The sequence below is a fragment of the Podarcis bocagei genome (genome assembly GCF_964188305.1).
Source record: "Podarcis bocagei genome assembly, chromosome: 1".
In the NCBI taxonomy this organism is placed as follows: domain Eukaryota; kingdom Metazoa; phylum Chordata; class Lepidosauria; order Squamata; family Lacertidae; genus Podarcis; species Podarcis bocagei.
In genome coordinates, this window is record NC_138125.1 from 14,869,918 (window position 1) to 14,889,045 (window position 19,128).

At 44.8% G+C, this 19,128-nt stretch overlaps 1 protein-coding gene across 2 annotated transcripts in view; it reads right to left on the minus strand.

The window, feature by feature from the left end:
• Nucleotides 1–19,128, minus strand: part of TDRD9 (tudor domain containing 9) — an 87,629-nt gene that overhangs the window by 55,030 nt on the left and 13,471 nt on the right. Inside the window, exons 1-7 of one of the 2 annotated variants that reach the window (XM_081191182.1) lie at nt 18,331–18,489; nt 13,105–13,205; nt 8,603–8,703; nt 6,498–6,719; nt 5,875–5,997; nt 4,168–4,248; nt 125–292 (exon numbers count right to left, since the gene is read on the minus strand). In XM_081191182.1, the coding sequence (XP_081047308.1) occupies nt 125–292; nt 4,168–4,248; nt 5,875–5,997; nt 6,498–6,719; nt 8,603–8,703; nt 13,105–13,205; nt 18,331–18,443 (909 nt within the window). In that variant the 5' untranslated portion in view covers nt 18,444–18,489. Of the gene's footprint in view, nt 1–124; nt 293–4,167; nt 4,249–5,874; nt 5,998–6,497; nt 6,720–8,602; nt 8,704–13,104; nt 13,206–18,330; nt 18,490–19,128 lie in introns of those variants that run through there. The other variant, XM_081191181.1, reaches the window with a different exon arrangement.

The following is a 19,128-nucleotide window of genomic DNA, read 5'->3' on the forward strand; positions in this document are numbered from 1 at the left end:
CTACTATGCATATGCCAGAAAGAGGAGAGAGGGAATTTCTTGGGGCTTTAAAGCCCACCTCCTTACCCTTAATACCCCCAAAGTTCTTCTAGACAGAGAGCCCAAAGCCAGCTGTTTTCCATACCCTGATATGACTGAGAATAGGCCTCAGGTCGTCAAGGTAATATTCTTCAATAGCATGAGGCTTGCCTTCTACTTCAAACACATATGCCGGATACAGCCTGTTGCGGACTGGGATAGCAAAATAGTCGGCAAACTCTTGGCAGTTGATTGTCGCAGACATCAGAATTACCTGTGGAAAGGGGGAAGTATGAAAACGAGCTTCAGAAGCTTCACAGCTTGAATTCCTACTGTGTATTGAATTTTTTTGGGTGGTAATTGTTAAGTTGTGGGTGAACCTATCAGACGACACATCGATTCATCAAACAGCTCTTGTTTATTCACAGGCCAGAACAGAACTGAACTGAAGGGTTCAGTCAGCCTGCTTATATAGAGCTCCAGTACAACGTAACTGTAACAATTTTCTAAAACTATCCAATCACTGAACGTCACTTTTGATCCCTTATTTGCATAACTATCTACCTTGCTGGCCCAGGGTGAGAACTTCAGTACATAACAGTAATGGTATTGTTTTTGTTTGTTACTATGCTATGTATTTTTATGTTTTTATTTTGTAAACTGTCATGTGTTCCTTGGATAAAGGATGCTAGGGAAATTTAATAAATAATAATAATAATAATAAAGCTGTTTGCATTTGACACTTTGTGTGTGTGTGTTTTAAGGCGAGAAGTGGGTATAGATAGTTTCAGACACTGACTACATTTGATCTTGTCCATACAAGAAAAAAGCACAACGTGTTTACTCAATGTGCACAATAGGAAGATTAAAAACACTTGGGGCACAATACTGCTGCAAAACACGGGTCTCTCGTTAATAGATACGAAGTGTCACAAAATCGGAGTCGGGGGGGGCTGCTTCCAAATGTCATTCTGCTAGTGTCATGCGATCCCCTCTGTGTAAATGTCATTTCTAGGGTTCATCATCAGCACGATCAGGCCTCAAAATGTAAGAGCAGCCTCTCTAGTCCAGCACCCTGTTCCCAGAGACATCTGGTTTGCCAGTGTGAGGAGCTCCCAAGCAGGACTGCTCAATTGCAACTCCCAGCAATTAGTATTTAGAGGCTTACTGCCAGTTAAGAAGGAGGTTTCTGCATGTGCTGTAGAAAGAAGTGAGGGGCAGATGGGGCTCGTCAACCTGGGAAGGTAGCCCATCTAAGAGAAGGAAAGCTCTGGTCCTAAACCTCCGCTGTCTTGTGGCGGGTATATCTTCAGGAGAAGAAAAAGCTAAGGAATAAACCCTAGACAAATCCAGAGTGGAGTCCCTAAGGCGGTTGGATGGTGCCTTGTATACCTCCTTCCGGCAACTCCTGCAGCCAAGCTGGTGCCAAATGTATTATCCTGCTTTCCTTTGGACCACATCAAGGATAATAATAATAATAATTTTTAAATTTATATCCTGCCCATCTGGCTGGTTTCCCCAGCCACTATGGGCGGCTTGCAACATAAATAAAAACAACAAAGCATCAAACATTAAACAACAAAATATCCTATACGAGCAACAAACAAACCAATAAGTCAATAGAAACAAATAACAACAATAATAAACAATTTGCAGCTGTACCCAAATTAAAATAACCGCCAACCACAACTAAACATTTAACCAACATCAACCCAACAAAAAACAAACCAGAAGAACCAAAAATTAGAACCGTTTAAAACATTTTAGCCAGTTGCCCCAACCCAAGAGTGCGTGCCTGAGAAAGTAATGTGGGGGATTTCTGGATCTGACTTCCAGCTTTGATGAGGTTGCGTCCTGACGGCACATGTTTTGGCGATCCTCTGATACATACTTGGGGCATATATCTTCCCCCACTGGGTGTTCATCAGTATGCGGATGATACCCAGCTCTACCTCTCTTTTAAATCAGAACCAGTGAAGGCGGTGAAGGTCCTGTGTGAGTGTCTGGAGGCGGTTGGAGGATGGATGGCGGCTAACAGATTGAGGTTGAATCCTGACAAGACAGAAGTACTGTTTGTGGGGGACAGGGGGCGGGCAGGTGTGGAGGATTCCCTGGTCCTGAATGGGGTAACTGTGCCCCTGAAGGACCAGGTGCGCAGCCTGGGAGTCATTTTGGACTCACAGCTGTCCATGGGGGCACAGGTCAAATCTGTGTCCAGGGCAGCTGTTTACCAGCTCCATCTGGTACGTAGGCTGAGACCCTATCTGCCTGCGGACTGTCTCGCCAGAGTGGTGCATGCTCTGGTTATCTCCCGCTTGGACTACTGCAATGCGCTCTACGTGGGGCTACCTTTGAAGGTGACTCGGAAACTACAACTAATCCAGAATGCGGCAGCTAGACTGGTGACTGGGGCGGCTGCCGAGACCATATAACACCGGTCTTGAAAGACCTACATTGGCTCCCAGTACGTTTCTGAGCACAATTCAAAGTGTTGGTGCTGACCTTTAAAGCCCTAAACGGCCTCGGTCCAGTATACCTGAAGGAGCGTCTCCACCCCCATCATTCTGCCCGGACGCTGAGGTCCAGCGCCGAGGGCCTTCTGGTGGTTCCCTCATTGCGAGAAGCAAAGCTACAGGGAACCAAGCAGAGGGCCTTCTCGGTAGTGGCGCCCGCCCTGTGGAACGCGCTTCCAGCAGATGTCAAAGCGATAAACAACTACCTGACATTCAGAAGACATCTTAAGGCAGCCCTGTTCAGGGAAGTTTTTAACGTGTGATATTTTATTGTATTTTTGGTTTTTATGGAAGCCGCCCAGAGTGGCTGGGGAGGCCCAGCCAGATGGGCGGGGTATAAATAATAAATTATTATTATTATTATTATTATTATTAGCGCCTCCAATGCTATTTCCTTATTCTTTGCAAACGTTGCAAGTAGCAACAGAACGTATCGATGCTGGTTAATGCAAGCACAATCCTGCACTGCCACAGAGGGGGTTGGAACGAGGCTGAGAAAGGGGGCTTGTCGTCTGGGCAGCCCAGCACCTCCATATACACTGCCCAGGTTTGAACCCCGGAGAGGTCACTCTGGTGCTGCTAACACAGCAGTTTGACCACCTTCAGAGGCGCAATCCACCGTCTCTTGAGACAGACAGATGCCAACAACAACCTCAACCGTTTCCAACAGTGGAGATAGGATATAGCCTTATCCTCCTATAGCTGCCTTCGTTGTGCCTCTGTCTACTACAACAGCCTCTCCAAACCTCTGAATGTTTTGCAATGCAACTCCTATTGGCCCCAGCCAACACAGCTGTTGTATTTGTACTCCAAAACTTCCAGAGGCCCCCCCAATCAGGGAAAGGCTGTCTTAGAGCATCACCTACCCATCACTGTTGGGTGCCTGAAGAAGCCCTGGAAGCCTGTTAACTTCTCAGAAGAGATGGCATGCTTTTCAAGAGTTATTTACGCAGCACATCAATGCTTTCCACCGCTTCGCAGCCTTTTCATCCAACAGCGAAACTGTTGGAATCAGTTTTCATTATCGCTATTCAACGAACAGAGGGTTGAGCCGGAAAAGATCGCAAATGCACGAGGGGCACTCTGAAGTCTGCAGATGCTCCCAGAGGAACAGTATTCCAGGGGAAACAGAATGCCCAAGCATGATGCACTCCAGCTGAAAACTCGCCAGCCCCGATGCGCAGGGATTGCTCCGCGGCATTCCCAGCTGCGTTTCCTGGCTTTGAACGGGCTGGATTCAGCTGTGATGCCCTTTTCAGCTGGAGAACGAGTGATAGCTGACAGAAGATGGCATTGGTGAAAGGAACAACAAGGGAACCTGGAAGGCGCAGGACTGGGTGGTGGGGGTGGAAAGAGAACGTGTGCAAGTGGCAGGGTGGGCCTTAACTGACTTTCAAAAGCAACCAGATATCTCAGGATAGAGCTGTTTGTGACGCAAGCCAGATGTCCTTTGTCCCTGTATGCTGATGTCTAAGTCCTACTCTGTCACTACTTTGAAAGCCTGGTAGGCTGTTACACGACACCCCTAACACCAAAAAGCCAGCATTGCAGTATTAGGAGATTATTTCCATGCCGCAGAATTATGATAAGCCAATCTTGCATTTTCAGAATGCATTAACTTGTAGTTTAAATTTACCTTCACAAATCGCGAATTGGTGCGCAACAGTTTACGGACCACCAGCAGTAAGAAATCCATCTCTTCAGTACGCTCGTGCACCTAAAGGGGGTCACAGCAGATGAGAGGGCTTAACACAAGTGAACTTGAGAGCTGCACTGTGCTCAGAGATCAGCGTTCTCCCTAGCTAATTCTCCCCACCACAGCCTAAGACCCTCCTACCTATGGGACCACCTCTCCCGGTATGCCCCACAGAGGACCTTAAGGTCCATAAATAGCAACACCCTAGAGGTCCCGGACTCTAAGGAAGTCAGATTAGCTTCAACCAGAGCCAGGGCCTTTTCAACACTGGCTCCGGCCTGGTGGAACGCTCTGTCTCATGAGACCAGGGGCCTGCAGGATCTGATTTCTTTCCGCAGGGCCTGTAAGACAGAGTTGTTCCACCTGGCCTTTGGCTTGGAGCCAATTCGATTCCCTCCCCCTGTTTCTTCTTTTCCTTTCTCCTCCTGCGATAAGGCTACATTTTTTAATGTTTCAGTATTTAATGTTGTATTTTAATTTTGTTTTTAAGTTGTATTCATTCAAATTGTTTTTATTATTGGTTGTTAGCCGCCCTGAGCCCGGTCTTGGCTGGGGAGGGCGGGGTATAAAGAAAAATTATTATTATTATTATTATTAATTGTCAGGAGATCAGAAGGGTACCCCTGGTATGCACATTTCTCTTCCTCTCTCACCCCATCTTTCCTGGTTGCAGCTAAAAAGGTACAGAGTTATCATTTGACCGTGAACCGGTTCAAAGTATGAAAGGAAAATAAAACAGGCAAAAGGCTAAAAACGCAGCAGCCAGATTACCGGCTGGGATGCGATTTAGGACCCATTTCACCCCTAAAGAAACTGCATTGGCTGCCATTTCATTTCCTGGCCCAATTCAAGGTGCTCACATTAGTGTTTAAAGCCCCAAACAACTTAGGCCTGAAATCCTGACCCTACAGACCCTCCCAGGTGTTAAGAGTAGTAGTTGGGCCCTCTTGGTACCGTTCCACCACACTCGGAAGTTGAGAGTGGTGGCAGCAGCAGCAGCCCAGGAAAGCACAATCTCTGTGGCAGCTCCTAAGTTGTAAAATTCCCTCTACACAGGGGTGAGCCTTGCTTCTTCGCTATACAGCTTTCGGTGTATGCTGAAGAAGCACCTCTTTAACCCAGGCCACTGGGTGTTTTCAGGGCCCACCCTATTCGTGTCGTCGTAGTATGTTTTACTCGTAATAAATTTGATGACAATGATCTGCATTTCCATGGGGAGTGCACTCCAAAGATATGGTGCCACCACAGAGAAGGCCCTGGCCCCTGGAGCCACCAACCTGGCAGGTCTCAATGATGAATACAGATACAGTGGTACCTCGGGTTACATATGCTTCAGGTTACAGACTCCGCTAACCCAGAAATAGTGCTTCGGGTTAAGAACTTTGCTTCAGGATAAGAACAGAAATCGGGCTCCGGCGGCGCGGCAACAGCAGGAGGCCCCATTAGCTAAAGTGGTGCTTCAGGTTAAGAACAGTTTCAGGTTAAGAACGGACCTCCGGAACGAATTAAGTCCTTAACCTGAGGTACCACTGTATTACAGGCATCCGAGCGCTATTCTCATCCAGAAGGTGTGAGGTTAAGAGCCCGATGGAAACATTTCCTACGATAAGCAACCTTGGTGCAATCTTTTACCTTCCTTCAACTTACTTCATCTATGAAGACGTGGGTGAACTCCGAAAGGCTTTTGGACCCCACTATTTTCTGAAGGAGAACTCCAGTCGTCATATAAATCAGCCTCGTGTCCTTGGATGCAACTTTTTCTAAACCAACCTAAAAACCATTGAAAAATATAAACACCACACATTTTGCTTCAAACACATATCATGAAAACATTTGTGGCAGTCAACGAATTTTGGCTGAAATGGTTCCCACGCACAGGAAGGGCTGGTATGAAAGGCGCTCTATAATGCACCCTTGTTTGTCCCAAGCGTCACCTGAGCATAATGAAAAAGAAGCTGCTCTGGAACAGAAATGTCCTCAGAAGAACAAGCAGCAAGGTATTAAATTGCGGCCCTTTCTGAAAACACCTAAAATTGGTGGTCATTCATTAGGGAAACTTGAGCCACAGACCTGCAGCAGGACGGCAAACGCCTTTTCGGCACAGAAGACTGGGATTAGACCAAACCTCTATTTCAGCGTACAACAAAGGCCGTCTAAGAATCAGATGATTTGGCCCGTCCAATTCCAAGAAGGAAGAAAGTGAAAAGAGAGATTCAGGTGGGTTCTATACACAACACGCGCTTTAACGTTGGGTTAACATGCTACTGTACCTGGTAGCCCACAAGTTCCCCCAGAGGCCATGCCCGCTGCTTACTAATCCACCTCGCAATACTGCTGGCACCAATTTTCCTAGGCTGCGTCACTACGATGTTGCAGTAGGTGGAGCGCTGCACGCAGTGGTCCAAAACAAACTGTGGAAGCTGGGTGCTTTTGCCGCTGCCGGTAGAGCCACGCACGATTAGCACAGAGTTGCTTTCTATCAAGGAGATCATCTAAAAAAAAAAAATACAGAACCGTAACTTAAGACACGACTGCAGGATAACAGGCCGCAATCATTAACAGCCTTTTCTGGATTTTGATGACCTTCTCAGTTCTTTCGCTCTAAAAAAAGAGGAAAAGGTCCACATTTGGTTCCTTCTGTTGCCCGCTGATGGATTTAGAGGGTTGGTCAAGGGAAGCTTCTCCTCCAGATGAAAATGATGGAATATATGGAGCTGGCTGGCCTTACTGGAAGAATCCGCGACCAAAAAGAAGAGGATTACCAAGAAGAGTGGGGGGGGGGAAATTAAGGACTATTTGAATAAATACTGTGGTATTAAAAATTAGAAATTACTTGAAAGTACCAGAATAGGCCTAGGATTAAATTAAGAGTTAATTAAATAAATAAGATTTAGAACCTAAAGGAAAGTTAAGAAATTTTATTTGAATTGGAATACTGTGTTTTTTAAAAAATGATACCAGAAAACTGCTACATTTTAATTACAAGGAAATTCAGATGGGAGGGCTCAGAGGAAGCCCAGAATATGTTTATGAGGTTAGAAGTTTAAATAATTAATTAATTTGCATTGTTTAGGTATTTAGGTACCTTGTTTTTATTTTCTTTTTTGTTTATATTTGTGATCTTGTCTTTTTTCTTTTGTTTTTTTTTCTTTTGTTGTGATATGTGTTATATCTGTAAGAAACTTTAAAAAATATATTTTTTTAAAAAAGAGAGAAGCTTCTCCTCTGTCCCACTTGCGAATGTTATCCTCAACACAGTGCTTCTCCTCTCCTTTAAGGCAGGAGTGGGGAACCTGTGGCCCTCCAAAGGTGGTTGGGCTCCAGCTCCCATCAGCACGGCCTCTGGCCAGAGAGGGCAGATACTGCAGTCCAGTAAACAATGAGTCATCCGTTCTCCACTGCTGCTTCAAATCCTATGCATGGCCTTGCCTTACTCTTTCAGTCCATGTTCCCTTGCACATGACCTTCCATGGCAGGGGGTTGGACCAGTGTTAGAAACTCAGCTATATAAGCTAGGCGCCAAATGGCTCCTTAAACCAGGGTTTACAGTCACCAAAATGGAATGTCCAGCTGCCATTTTGCGGTCAGACAGCTCAAAAGTTGTATTTTTCCATTCCAGTTTTTGGTTCCTGAAATTGGTTCCGATTGTGTAGATGAGATATCAGGGGTGGAATTCTACAGGATGCGTTGTTGAGTGTGTGAAAACAGGTGAGATCTAAGGATCCATCTTGGCACCCAGGCATCTTCACTTGGTCACAAGTGGCCGAATTCCGCCTGGCAAATTTCAAACGCTGAGTTGGGACTACACGACTCTCCATGCTTCCAACTCTACAGTAGGGTTTTGCGATTCAATCCCAGCATCTTCAGTTGCCATAACTTGTTCCCTGACACTGTCCAAAATGAAAATAAAGCTCTGGGGACACTGCCACGCCACATTCTTGCTGAATATTACCAAAGCATCGATGACTACAGTGAGATCCTCTTTACCCAAGAAAGGATGCAGCCGGCACACTAAGATTTAATGGATGAAAAGGACTTGATGCAATGGCAGAAACTATCTCGGCATCCAAAGTAAGGGGGGCGTTAATAGTGCTCAAGTTGTGAACCTGTTCCTTAAGTGGCATTGTGATGCTCATTCAGAGTAGGCCAAAAAACCAGCTCCCTGGTCCATTAATCTAGTCCACATGCATCAACAGAGAAGCCTGAGACAGATATACATGGGAGGAAGCTATTGATGAATTACAAATACCAAGGGCAAGAAAACCCTTTCCAATACCTGTTTTAGCACAAGTGAAAACCAAGCAGACAGTAGCTTGGGGGTGGGAGAAAGAAAACACAGCGTAACTTTATAAAACCAAGATGCAACATCATTTACCTCTTCTCTGTATCTTGATACAGGCAGATCAGGATATTTGTAATTGCTGACTGGCATGCAAGTTGCAGGACTGGATTCACGCTGGGGTGGTTGGAGTGGAGCTGGAGACACAGTCAAAAAGGTTAAGAAAACACGTGTCAAGTCAAAATGTTAACCAAGTCCGATGGGCGAATTTGTCAGTTTCTCATTTTTTCCAACCTTAAATTCAGTTCTCCACATCAGTTTGGAATAAATAAATAAAAGTCCTTTTGAAAATCTATCAGCTTTTAAAGCAAATTTCTCCCAATATACAGAGGCTTATATGCAATTTTACCTAAAATACAATTTATTTTTTTGCAAAGCAGATGCTACTAAAATAATGCATTTTTGTATGCTGTTTCATATGCCAAGACCTGGCTTAGTTACATGAACTATGTTGCCTCTGCATTTATTAAAAAGATGCTCTTGCATCTGAAGCCACTTTTTTGAAAAAAGCACTTTGCTTACTCCTGTTTATAGCTGGCTATAAATAATCTGGATTCATTTCTGTTCTATACATCTTCTGAATAGTTCCCCTCCTCTGCCCCCGCCCCCACAAAGAGTATTCTTCCCCAAAAAATCCATGCTTTGAATTGAGGATTAACTGGATTTCCTCATATTTGCAGAGCTTGCATTATTCATGGCTTCTTGAAAGATCTGTTTTTTCTGGTGGCAAAAAATCTGGACTTTTTGAAAGCACACAGACAGGCACACAAGCAAGATCCTTTGCCCTTGCTGATACAATGTGTAAATTATTAGAGAATACAAACAAGATTTGGCAGCTGAATCAGCTGCAGACTTCTACCAAGTATTTTTACAGCACCTCTCGCAATCCTATTTCCCAAAATTACATGGGGGAGAAAAAAAGACCCACATGATTTAGGTGAACTTTAAAAAGATCCTGTTTAGCCAGGTATTTGATGGCCAAATGTTCTTATTTTGTATTTTTATATAGTGAACCACCCTGTGGTCTTTGGATGAAGGGAAGCATACCAATTTTATATATATATATATATATATATATATATATATATATATATATATATATGGAGGTTTTGGTGTCTTCGGGTGTCTTCCCGTGCCGAAGACACCAAAACCTGCATTCCTGTACCCGTGAAAATCTACGAAAGCAATATATATATATATATATATATATATATATATATATATATATATATATATATATATATATATATTGTTCTTGGCAACTTGAAACTATTAGCTGTGAGGGTAAGTGACTAACTGTTTAAAATGTTTTCACATGTTCTCATGTTCTTAGATGGTTTTATTATTTTTAAATGTTTGAAACGTGTTTTTATTTTTAAATATTATTGATTTAACGTTTTGGCTTTGCTGCTCCTCTGGGAGGTAGTGCAAGAATAGAAATGTAAATAACAACAACAATAGTAATATTTACAAAACCAAAAAACTGAGTCCTAAAATGGCTTTCCTCTGCAAGTATTATAATGAATATTTGCTGAGCCTCAAATAGCCCCACCCACAGATGCCACATGGCACCCTGGTGTGGATGAAACGACGTACAATATTGATCGTGTACAAACTGAACTGAAAGTCCGCTTGCAGATTACAACAGAAGAGCCACACTAGGAGCGGTATATCTGTCTGGAATCAGCCGGAATGCAGCAGTCTGGTCCCTAACTGAGAAGAGTGCAACAGCCCAGCATGGACAACCACACTTCAGTTTAATACTTCAACCATACATCCATCAGATTCGGCTGGTGGCCCAGCAGTGTCCTTATCTGGACAGGGATAGCCTAACTTTTTTCTTTTGCCCATGCTCTGGTAACCTCTCTCTTGTGAAACACAGCAAAGGAAGAAGAAAACTCACAGAATCAGAGAGTGGTCATGTTCACACCATTCACCTATTGTCCATGCAGCTAAGCTTCTGAGGAGGCTCAGAGCAAGTCCTTGCTTATGGGAAGACCTGAAGGCTTACTAAAAAAACATCTTTCCCTCAACCGGTCATAGTCCCATGTCTGAGATTCTCCATAGCTTCAAAGACAGAAAGAGAAATTGGGAGTTGGCAACAACTCCTTGGAAGTAAACCACTTCCTAACCTCTTCTCTGCTGAGATGAGAAAGCTGAGGGCACACACCAGACTGTTACGGGATGTTAACAGGAAATACTGAGCCTAGGGCTTGCCGATCAGAAGGTTGGCGGTTCGAATCCCCATGACAGGGTGAGCTCCCGTTGCTCGGTCCCTGCTCCTGCCAACCTAGCAGTTCGAAAGCATGTCAAAGTGCAAGTAGATAAATAGGTACCGCTCTGGCGGGAAGGTAGACAGCGTTTCCATGCACTGCTCTGGTTTCGCTAGAAGTGGCTTAGTCATGCTGGCCACATGACCCGGAAAAACTGTCTACGGACCAACGCCGGCTCCCTCGGCCAGTAAAGCAAGATGAGCGCTGCAACCCCAGAGTTGTCCACGACTGGACTGAACTGTCAGGGGTCCTTTACCTTTAAAGACTTCCTGCATTTCACTGCTGACATGAATGTGCAACTTGGGCCACTGTGCTGTTGCCTGGGTTGGGTGGCCATCTGCCATGTAGACTTTGAGATTCCTGCATTGCAGAGGGTTGGACTAGATGACCCTTAGGGTCCCTCCCAATGCTACAATTTTACGATTCTGTGATTCCAAAGCTTTATATAAATGCAACTAGTCTTAACAATCAGCCCCCTTCCACCGAGGTCAATGGCATTTAAAGGTGATTAACTTCAGCTAGATTGTGCCCCTAATGAGCAGTAATACACTTCTCCTCCTTGTAATAAGGTTTTCTGGCCAGGATTCTTCTAAATATAATCCTTGGGAAAACTCATGTACACTACAGCATTCTGTCACAACAGTACAATGCTTGCTGGCTACCCACCCTCTGGCAAATTCAGAGATGTCAGTATGGAAACATCAACAGCTCTGCATGATTTGACCAATGCTGGAAGATATTTTAAGCCGCTAGGAGAAAATGGTTCTGGCAGCATTGGAAAAATCAAAAGAGATTCACTGCCAGGTGCCTAGAAGTTTGTTGGTGACACCCAGGATCCTGAATTTCACGTTGTTTCCAAGCTCTAAGTAGGATCTATAGAGGAAATGTTGACACTGGGTCTTTACAGGCTTAATACTGGCGTCCAATACGAATTTCTCCACAGCACAAATGGTTGCCACGGAACACAATTTTTTTTCTTCACACAAAATCACAACACTCACCCTCTTGTGAATGATGACACAGCAAAGTGTGTAGCATTATAAGAAGGTGGGGGGGTTAAGCCGGTGGGCCCCCAAACCTTTGCTCAGGGTAGGGGCTGAGACCTCTTGTCAAGTTCTGCTAAGTTTGCCGCTGTGAGTGAAGTTATTATGGGTGAAGTTGAGGGTTCAGGAAGGGAAGGGGCGTTTCTAACATAGAATCCTCTTGCCTTTGCAGAAAGACAAAAGGGGAGACCAAACCAACTGCCCTCAAGATTCTGTGGACTGAACCAACTGTCCCAAAGGTTCTGTGGACCCTGGAAAGCATATAACTTCCTCTTCCATGCCAAAGATAAGCAACTGTGATTGCTTCAGGAGCGAGATCAGGAGAATTCCAATGGACTTGGGATGAAGCAAGAATCATTCCTCCTACACTTCCAAAACTGTTGCTACATCCCTTCCTTTGGCCCAAGGAAAACCCTCATAACAGTTTCAATGGTGATGGGTCAGCTGGTGGCAAAGCGTGGTCCAGAGAAAACTGGCCTTCTGCAGACGTGATGCTTGGACAGAATGCAAGATAGTTCATCTGTTGGGTGGCAAACAATGAAGGAGCACTGCACTCTGCCTGCCCCTAAATTACTGTTGAAGACACTTAACCAGACACCCCCAAACCCAGCCCTCCAGATGTTTTGGGACCACAATTCCCATCATCCCTGATCACTGGTCCTGTTAGATAGGGATGATGGGAGCTGTAGTCCCAAAACAGCTGGAGGGCAGAGTTTGGGGATGCCTGCACTTAACAGTAGGGAAGGGATAGCCGATCTGATGTGCTCCAGGTGTTGTTGGGACCAGACTTTATCATAGAATCATAGCGTTTGAAGGGATCCCGAGGATCATCTAGTCCAACCCCCTGAAATGCAGCTGTCCCATACAGGGATCGAACCTGCAACCTTGGCGTTATCAGCACCATGCTCTAACTGAGCTATCCAGACTTCCACCAGCCCCAGCTAACATGGTTAAGAGCCAGGGACAATGCAGAATGCAATCCAGCAACCTCTGAGAACATCGTGCATTTTCAGTCTAGGAAAATATGCGCTGAGTTCCTCCTGTTGACTCTTGTGCACAAGTGTTGCGCATATACACAAACACACTCCAGCTAGGCACCACTTCAAATTCACATGCATGATCTTAATCCAGCCTCTACCAAATGCAGCATCTCACAATCCCTTCTCACAATTTACGCATGGCTGCCTAAGGTGCCTTTAAAGTTAAGGAGAATTTTTTTTACCTGGTTCACAGGGAGGCCAACTGCTGTCTGATGCATCGAGTTCATCGGACTCCAGTTGTCTGTATCTTTCAACATATTCAACTCCAGCACTCTGTCGAGCTCTGTCAGGTGGGAAGACAAAATACAGTCTCACTCTTATTTCATAAACTCAAAGAAACCTCTATTTTTAAAAAAGTTTTACAAGTTGTGTGTCTTTTGTCTCTCAATTTGATCCTTCTACATGGTTTTGTATGTACTGTGGCATTTTATGTGTTGTGACTTGCAGTTGTTTTTATCAATCATCGTTTAGTAGTTACTTATTGTAATTGTAAAGAGTGATTTCTGTTTAATTATTTGCCGATGCTTTGAGAGGACACTTGTACCTTGGTTCTCAAATTTAATCCATTCCAGGAGTCCGTTCGACTCCCAAAAATGGTTCGAAAACCAAGGCACGGCTTCCAATTGGCTGCAGGAGCTTCCTGCAGCCAATTTGAAGTCATGGAAGTTGCGTCGGATGTTCGGCTGCCCAAAACTGTTCACAAACCATAACACTCACTTGCGACTTTCGGGTGCCAATTTGTTCAACAACTAAGGCATTCAACTACCAAGGTACCACTGTAGATTTTATTGCGTACGATTATATTCTAATAGATTATTAAAGAGTGCTTTGTTTGATATAAGTGTCACATTTTAAAGTTATGTTTTACAGTGACTTTTTATATTGGGTCAGATTATTATAAGATGTGTGTTCTTTGTTGTACACTTTATTGCTGTAAAGGGCCTTGTGCATAGTAATGAATGAATGGATTTCTTATTTCGGTCACAGACCAGTTCCAGCCTGTGAATAGTAATATAGAAAGGTAGCATACAAATTAGAAGTGATATGAAATGAGGCACTCCTGTTAATTGATGGAGAAGGATGCAGCTCACTGGACCAGGCTTGGTCCCTCAACCACACACTGAGCTCCAAGGTGCACCACATAGCCGTTCCTACCATTAGGCAGACTGAGGTCATTTTCAACTGTCATAAAAGGACGATGAAATTACATGTAATCAATCATTATTACAGTGGTACCTCGGGTTACATATGCTTCAGGTTACAGACTCCGATAACCCAGAAATAGTGCTTCAGGTTAAGAACTTTGCTTCAGGATAAGAACAGAAATCGTGCTCCAGCGGCACAGCGGCAGCAGGAGGCCCCATTAGCTAAAGTGGTGCTTCAGGTTAAGAACAGTTTCAGGTTAAGTACGGACCTCCAGAACGAATTAAGTACTTAACCCGAGGTACCACTATATAATAAATATCATATTTTTAAAGTCATGATACCTCAGGTATCATAATAACCTGAACAGTCTTGGTCATATTATGCCTTTCTGCCTCAGACAGCAAGATGCCTTAGGCCAACCGTATGTGAAGATAAAAGTAAATTTTCAATTCTTTTCTATCCTGGCGTAAATGATAGAATAGTAAGGAAACATTTGTTTAACCCAATGAGTTTTGCTGAGTGGGCTGGGATTTTTCAAAAATCCAAGGGCTTTACAACTATTTCCAAGCAACTCTTCAGGCTATTTTTTTTTCTTGCCTGCTTGCTTGCTGGTATCAAGAAATAGCTATTAAGCACTAACCACAAAAATAACATCAAATTAACGAAAGGAATGCCAGCTTGTCCCTTCAGAGGAATTACTGGGAGGGAAACACCATTTAACACTAAAAATAATTGGCACATTTGTACTAAATATACTCCCACAATAACACGTTAGGCTTTAAATGAATTCAGGGATTTCAAAAGGTCTTCCCTGACTTAAAGCTATGAAATGACCTCAGAAAAGGTTGTGAGCCAATGCCAGCAAAAGGGGGGGGGGTGGAGAACTGAACCCATACAAAGGAAACCACAGAGACACATAAATATGTACATATTTCACATATATACATCACACATATCTCAAAAGTGAAGAGAGGGATATTAGAAATGACATTGCTATAACGTTCACGTTTCTTAAACATCTGTGTTACAATTTTTATTATGCTATACAAGAAGAAGAGGAGGAGGAGGAGTTTGGATTTGATACCCCGCCTTTCACTTCCTTTAAGGAGTCTCAAAGCGGCTAACATTCTCCTTTCCCTTCCTCCCCCACAACAAACACTCTGTGAGGTGAGTGGGGCTGAGAGACTTCAGAGAAGTGTGACTGGCCCAAGATCACCCAGCAGCTGCATGTGGAGGAGCGGGGAAGCGAACCTGGTTCACCAGATTACGTGACTACCGCTCTTAACCACTACACCACTGCACACAATGAAAAACAGGGAGCATCCCAGTATATGAAGCATTTCTATTATCTTTAACGATTTCCCATCCAAAAGCCAGAAGACTTTGCGGCTCTGAAACAACCTCACTGCAAGAAGTTGCTGTGGAAGAAGTTGAAGAGCCAATAAACGAAAGCTTAATCCAGACAAGACTGGGGTGCTGATGGCTCCCTAGACCAGATGGATGGGAGGCAGCCTGCTCAAGATGGGGTTACACTCCTCCCGAAGGAGCAGGTATGTAGCTTGTAGGATCCAGATCCAAGTGACCTCACTTGTGTCTCCAGCTGTGCCCCTACGTCATGGGCAGGCAAACTAAGGCCCGGGGGCCAGATCCGGCCCAATTGCCTTCTCAATCCAGCCTGTAGACGGTCCGGGAATCAGCGCATTTTTACATGAGTAGAATGTGTCCTTTTATTTAAAATGCATCTCTCGGTTATTTGTGGGGCCTGCCTGGTGTTTTTACATGAGTAGAATGTGTCCTTTTATTTAAAATGAATTTGTGGGGCACAGGAAATTGTTCGTTTTTTCCTCAAAATATAGTCCGGCCCCCCACAAGGTCTGAGGGACAGTGGACCGGCCCCCTGCTGAAAAAGTTTGCTGACCCCTGCCCTACGTGGACAGAAGAAGCCTAATCTCTGCTGTCTACGCTCTGGTAACTTCTAGGCTGGACTACTGCAAGGCATTTACATGTTGAGCTGCCCTTGAAGACAGTATGGAAACTGCAGCTGGCAAATTATGGCAGGATAGTCAGAACATATTAACACCAATTCTGGCACTGGTTTTTACCTATGAAGCCTTATCTGCAAGGACAGTGTCTCCCCACATGAACCAACCTAGACCCTGTGGAGGCCCCTCTTCATGTCCCCCCTTCATGTGAGGTTTGGAGGATGGCAACAAAAAAGGGGGATTTTTCAGTGGTGGTCTCCTGCTTGTGAAAACTCTCCATGGAGAGGCACACCTGGAGCCATCTTTGTCCAGTCTCAGGCACCAGGCAAAGACTTTTCTTTTCGCCCAGCCTCTTAGCCCTTAATTTGAAGGATGGCATTGTGGCCCCTTTTAGCAGGGCAGGACTTGTAGCCCTGCCTTTTGGTTTAGCTGTGTTTCCAGTCCTTCATTTGACTTTCTTTTTTTAAAGTTTTCGTTGTTGTTTTTAACTGATTTTCATGTAGGTCACTTTGAGTTAGCTTTTAAGAAAAGCAACTAACATAGTAAAAAGTAGCTGTCTTATTACAAAAGAATTTCAGAAATGGACTGGAAAGAGAAGTTGCTGAATTAAAACCATGGAGAGACCTGGTCTGAATAGAGACATTGGAGTCTTATCTCATTATACAGTACATGGTTCCCCCAACCAAATGAAGACTGAACGAAAACCTACACCAAATCCATTAATCGCCAGAACTTAAAATATAAAAACATGTCGTAGGATTAGCTATTCCAACACGGAATTTTCAACATACAAGATGGCTGGTCTTGACCTATAATGCTCTCGATAATACAAAGTGACAGGGTGCTAAGGCAGCACATGAACAATGGGAATTTAAGTGGAAGTAGTAAGATGTACCAAAGCCACTGGAAATCGTAACTCTGAACGCAAGCACTTGTGACAGCATCCCATCTTCCACAAGCCTGGATATTTCTGAGGCCCTTATTTTTCCACTTTAATACCCAATTCTCCATCTTTACATCAATGTTTTTGTTAGCAAGAGACTAGGGGTTTTACTTAATACTGATGCCAGCATCAATCAACCCAGAGGTTGTGCTTTCATCTGTACGGATACTCTTACAAACACTGCCCCCATTCCAGCACCGGTGTCTTCCTCATCGCTCACAGCTGCTTCAGTTATAGCTGGCGAAGGGCTGAACGACAATGTTATGCGCAGTGTGAGGTCACTGCTGAAAGTGGATGCCCCGTGTCAAATTTGCCCTTCCCCAAGCTTACACTGAGGTGCACTTACCTGCCAGGGAAGCAGGTGCTTATTGAGACTGATTGGGCAGAAGTTCAACAGTAGGGGGAGCCAGAGACAAAGAGAGGCAAAAATGTTGTTTTCCTTTTGATTAATTTACTTTGGTGTTGGGGGATGAGTGAGGTGCCTCAGGGTTCTGTCCTCCCCTCCATGCTTTTTAACACCTACATGCAGCCGCTGGGAGAGATCATCAGGGGGTCTGGGCTGGGTGTTCATCATTATGCGGATGATACCCAGCTCTACCTCTCTTTCAAATTGGAACCAGTGAAGGCCCTGTGTGTCTGGAGGCGGTTGGATGGCGTCTAACAGATTGAGGTTGAATCCTGACAAGACAGAAGTACTGTTTTGGGGGAACAGGGGGCAGGCAGGTGTGGAGGACTCCCTGGTCCTGAATGGGGCAACTGTATCCCTGAAGGAGCAGGTATGCAGCCTGGGAGTCATTTTGGACTCACAGCTGTCCATGGGGGAGCAGGTCAACTCTGTGTCCAGGGCAGCTATCTACCAGCTCCATCTGGAGTGCAGGCTGAGGGCCTTCTCGGTCGTGGTGCCTGCCCTGTGGAACACCCCCCCCCATCAGATGTCAAGGAAATAAACAACTATCTGACTTTTATGTTTTATGAAGTCATTTTTTACATGCTGTAAGCCGCCCAGCATAGCTGGGGAAACTCAGCCAGGTGGGTGGGGCATAAATATTATGTTATCATCATCATCATCATCATCATCATCATCACTACCACTACAGTGGTACCTCAGGTTAAGTACTTAATTCATTCCGGAGGTCCGTTCTTAACCTGAAACTGTTCTTAACCTGAAGCACCACTTTAGCTAATGGGGCCTCCTGCTGCTGCCGTGCCGCCAGAGCACGATTTCTGTTCTCATCCTTAGCGGAGTCTGTAACCTGAAGCGTATGTAACCCGAGGTACCACTGTACTTTAAATGTGTACTAGTAACGGTTTGCAGAAAAAGAAGTGCCGGAGCTCACCGCCATAGTCGCCAACGTCGCCACCATCTTGAAACCAAAATCACATGACTAGATGCTGGGCTATACCATCTCATAGGGAGATTCAGATTGTTTCGCCCCTCAAATCGGCGCATCACGAAAAGGATGATCAACACAGTACGCTGATATGGTGTTGCCCACACTTGCCTTACTTTAGCCTACTGGCCGACAGCTTCCTTTCTTGATTGGCTCCTGATGCTCTTCCTGAAAGAGCCCCCGCCCACCCCTCGCAGTTTCTGATTGGTAAAACTTTCACTCTTTCAGCATCGATTATTCTGCAACTCCATCTTGTTGCCTTCTTTGGTAAAGAACACCTGGTGGTGCTACGCAGGGTTGCAGGAGCCAAATCTGGCAGCGATACTTTTGCTTTGCTTTTGATGTGTGTGTGGGCAGCCTAGCAATGCCGCTTGCATCACCATCACTCCCCACCATGCTCCGGGGTGCGAACACTCAAGGCAGGGAAGATGGCAAAGGTGGCGGTGGCGCAGGCGCAAGGCAGGGGCCAAAAAAATATGCCAGAACTGGGTTCCGGCACATTCCACCAGAAGAAGAAAAAAGCACTGTGTGCCAGGCAATGGCAGCAGGTCTCTGAACCATCAGCCACTGGAGAACACAAGAGAATGCTCTTGTGCTCCTAAAAGAAGACTCCTCCTGCTGGATCAAGCCAAGGTCCTAGCTAGCTAGTTCAGATTCCTGTCCTCACAGTGACCAACCCAATTTCCCAACAGGAAACCTGCAAGGAACAGCATTCTCCCCAACAACCTTCCCTAAAAACTGATA